At 37.5% G+C, this 4,604-nt stretch overlaps 1 protein-coding gene across 1 annotated transcript; it reads right to left on the bottom strand.

Moving 5' to 3' along the window:
- Positions 1-3,742: 3,742 nt before the first annotated feature.
- Positions 3,743-4,178, bottom strand: LOC108376887 (aspartate and glycine-rich protein-like). The gene is made up of 2 exons (XM_017633145.1): positions 3,980-4,178; positions 3,743-3,927 (listed from the first exon to the last, which is right to left on the bottom strand). The coding sequence occupies exons 1-2, from the start codon at positions 4,176-4,178 to the stop codon at positions 3,743-3,745; spliced, it is 384 nt and encodes a 127-aa protein (XP_017488634.1).
- Between the last annotated feature and the right edge of the window lie 426 nt (positions 4,179-4,604).

The raw sequence follows: 4,604 nt of genomic DNA, 5'->3' as shown, positions 1-4,604 counted from the left end.
TAATTAAGACACCTATCCAATGGCGCTATTTTATTTCAATTAAAAAACAAAAAGCCTACTTAAGCCACGTTTTATATTTTATTTATAAATTTCACGCTGAGGTCAAGTTTTTGCCCATTCGATTGTTGTTGGATAACTGTGGGACACTGTAGCCGATGTAGGTCATACAATGGCAGAGAAGATGACCGAAATTAATTTCAATTAAAATTAAGTTTACAACGGAATGTGCAACAAATTGGCTTTTCATTTATGTATTTTATTATGTGACATAGACAATAGTACTGCTGGGCATAATTATATACGTACATACTACCTTTTCCACACTTTGCAATGAATGAGCATAAAACTTGTATTGTCTGGAAAAGGAATTTAGTACAAAAGATTGAGTGCGCTGGCACTAGCAGCATGCTTTATCATTTATTTTATTGAGTTTAAATTCTTAACTAGAAAGTGGCGTTAAATTGTGAGACAGCATGAAAACAATGCACACTGTTAATTGAAGGAGAAGCTTGATCAAATACTTGGCAAAATGTGCATAGCCATGTCATTATAGGCAGAGAAGAGAAGGCAGCAAATCACTTAGTTAACGCGGCCAAGGACGCTATATTTGAAAATACTTTTTCTTGATTACAGGCTTTCTTTTATAAGCTTATCGTTAAGGCGTCTTGCGAGGTCCCTTTTTGAATGATATTTAGATTATTTGCTTCTAGGTGTGGTGATCCTAAGAAGCAAAATCTGAACTTAATAAGGCTTTGCAGTGTAATGTAATATGCTGTGCTGTTCCTGGGTAATTTAAATAAGTTAACTTTAACAGGTGCCTCAATACCTTGCAGTGGTCAGTAAAAAGACGGGCAAGAGTTTCAATTATGCCTCTTACAATTCCAAAAGACAGCTTCAGTCTTTTTTGTTGGCATTTCCGAGAAGATGGGCTGATCCTGCATACCACCTTGCCTATTTCTCTAGTAATGTTGCACTTCATCATTATCCATATACAATAATTTTACCTAACGGAGTTCCCTGGTAGACAAATGAAATGCAGGTTGCACCCGTGAACCCTAGTACACCCCGTTTCTTGCCGAGAATATCTGCAACTTTATTGGATTAAGCCTGATTCCTGGATCGCCTTGTGTATTATCCAATTAGAGAAAGAAAAATGCCCGGATATGTAATGTTAAATCTCGGAAAACAAAGCTCCGCGAAACTATGGCACAGGTCTTCGTCTTGTTCCATAATCCGGGCAGTGAATGGATGTATAAGCTTCTTATTCTCCTAATTGTCCTCTAAGAGAAGTCTTCTTGTAAACATTAAAGCCCCTTCATAGATAACAATGTACAGTGGGGGCATAACCATTGCACTAGTGCTTCTCACGCAGGGTAGTCATTGGCGTTTGCTGAGCTTGGCCGGCGTGCTCTTCACTTTTGGCTTCCTTTACTGCACGGGGGCAGCATATGTTACTCGTAGAATGCAGTTGGAAATAATAACAAAGCAGCGACCTTGCCAGTTTGTGTCTGATGCTTGCGGTAAATATAAATCCAGACCTGTTTTTCTATAGATCAATCTAAGTATGTATGTAGTTACGGATTCCATAAGAGCTTTTTTCCAGGGATAACTCCCTTATATTTGTCTTATTTTGTTTCTTTCTTTTTCCTTTTTCTGGCGAAATTAACTATGTTGGTGATTTTCGGGTTTACGTTTAAAAATTTATTCTCGTAGCCATGATCTTCGAACCCCCTTTAAGTCTTTTTTTCTACTGTGATGAATCATAATAGCGAGGTCTTCACTCCACCATCCTTTTATTACTCTACTCAACCCATTTGCGCCGGACGCAAGAATCAATGAAAGAGTTTTCCGAGTTATTTTTAGCATCCTCTAGTCCAGAAAGCCACCTGCGGCCACCTCTTTGTTCTCCACGGCCTTCACAATGAAAATGTCCGGAGCAAAATTTTCATCAGCCTTTACTCATTATTTTTCATAAAAATTTGAACCAGCTAAGGCTGCATTGAATAATCTTGGACTATTAAAAGTTTGTGCCAGAAAAACGATGAAGGATAAAGTTCGCAGTATTATGTTTCAGAAGCGAAAATTCACTTACGATAAGCGATTCATTTAGGTGCTGCAAATGTGTATCACATAACTTATGAGGTGGGTTTTGTCGATGGCCGAGATAAGCTCAACCGATCAAGAGTTCAGCTAAGGTCCCATTAGACTAGACTACAGCTAGAATGCCGGCAACCTTACACCCAAAGAAAGGGAGAGAGAGAGAGGGATGACATTATTTTATTGCAGAGAGGTCGGGTCGGAGCGTATGACGGTGACTAATGACGGGTTTACTGGTGAGCAACGGTGAGGGCACTAGCAGTACGGCAGGGTGCGTGTCCCATACAAAATTTAAATGTCAATATTTTAAGGACCACCCTACAATGTAGCTATACAAATAATTATACATAGTATGTAATTGCCAATAAATTAACAAAATATAAATATCGAAGAAATTAAAATAAATATTTTGACACGTGTGTATGTACATACCGATGTAATCAATAAGTAGATACTTCATAAGTAGAATTACATTTCAAATTAATTCACATGAATTATGCATGCCAGCGGCCATAGTCTCGCTTATCCATTACCACATGCATACTAAATATGTATAATGTATGTATGTATATCCGGAATTTATGCAGCAATCACTGTTTGCAAAGCTGTGAGAGCGTCAACAACCCGCTAGTGCTACACTGTCGGTTCAACACTTTTGCAACCATAATTATGGCCACATACACACATACATACATATGTATCTGCAAATAAAGATTTCCATTATAATTTTAATATAACTACAGTTTTATTTATTTGCTTTCTTTTTATTTAAATGGTTTGCGAAATTTTCGCTGCCGACCGAATGTACACATATAAATAAGTGCATACATGTAAATATATTAACATACATGCAAGTACATACATACATATAAGCAGTCAGCATGCAATCGTGGAAAATCTACAATAAGTTAATAGCTCTCAAATAATAATGCAGAATAAATACGGCACTTCTTGCGCGTTTAAAGCTTTTTAATCGACAAACTTTTTTCCATATTTTCTCGCGCACCACAATGATGGCATGGCCTTTGTTGACTCTGCTACATACATAAGTATAGAGGATGCAGGAATGTAGGTCTACATGCATATGTATGGTTTGCATATAGGGTGTCAGTTTTACGAAGTTGAAATTTTTTCAATTGATATGAGATACGAGACGTTTTGAAGAGGAAAGGTGTGTTGCTTCAGCGATATAATCCTGTATAAATTGGTTAATTTTTGTGAAGAATTTGTCAGGGTTAGGGAAATTTGCAGGGGTCATCAAGACACATCTTTACGTGTACCGGAAGCAGCTCCGCGGGATATATGAACTACCGAAAATGTTTGGAATCATCTTAAAGCCTACTCACCAGTTCCTTAGCGACACCTACTCGCGGCGGTTGAAACTAATAATCAGATTCGGCGAACCCTCTATAAGGGATCTTAACTAGGAGATGCAAAACATAGTAAAACATCATAGGCGGGTGAAATACAACGAGCTACGTGGAGAGATTTTAGAGTCTAAGAATACGAACCGTCTCACGATTTGATTTCCTATTGCCATAGCATTTTCTAGAATCACAACCAGTAATAGTCTGCTAGCCCGAATTGCACTCACTGGACAAAAAGAGATGGTTCAGAACCCTAATGTGTCGTGGATATAGAAAACTTAGGGTCTATTAGAGAAAAGAGCTTGCAAGCAAGCAGAGGTATTGTCCAAGTACCAATTACCAATAGCATTGCCATTACAAATAACATTACCATTAATATTTTTTACACTATTAACATTACCATTATCGTTACCATTACCATTAGCATTACCCACACGATTACCATTTCCATTACCCATTATCACTGTCATTATCATTGCCGTTACAATTAGCATAGTAATTACCATTCCCATTACCATTCCTTTTATCATTACCGTAACCTTTACCATTGTCACAGTAATTACCATTAACATTACCGCTCCCATTACAATTACTCTCACCATTACCACTACCATCACCCTTATCGTTCCCATTACCCTTATCTTTACTATTACCATTATTATTACCATTATCATTACCATTACTGTTACCATCACTATTTCCATTACCAGCCATCTACGTACTGCTACTTAACCTGACAAGAACAAACCCAGTGAACCCCATGCACAGTTAAGTATTTATTTTTTAAAACTAGTCGCACAATTTCTACCATTTCCCACCGAAAATAACCCACACGAAGAACGGAGAGTTTTTTCAGACACCCCAAAATTGGAGGATATCGAAAATAAGGGTACACGTATTTTTTTTTAATTTTGAAATTAATTAATATTTAACCGTTCCGCCGGGGCTTTGCTTACATAGCTTGGCTTACCTCCGCAGAATCACAGCTAACGACCCCAACGAATGCACCCTTTATGTGCATACGTACATACATATGTATATAAATACTTACTACTTTTGTTGTGTTTATATTAGGGTGTTACGAAAAATGAGTTTACCGGAACCCGAGTCGGAATCCGAGTTTTAAATTTGATTTATGGA

The sequence above is a fragment of the Rhagoletis zephyria genome, unplaced genomic scaffold (assembly GCF_001687245.7).
Source record: "Rhagoletis zephyria isolate East Lansing unplaced genomic scaffold, Rhagoletis_zephyria_1.1 Rzeph_scaffold_11178, whole genome shotgun sequence".
In the NCBI taxonomy this organism is placed as follows: Eukaryota; Metazoa; Arthropoda; class Insecta; order Diptera; family Tephritidae; genus Rhagoletis; species Rhagoletis zephyria.
The sequence above is the reverse complement of the archived record's forward strand: the minus strand, read 5'-3'. Positions and strand labels throughout refer to the sequence as shown.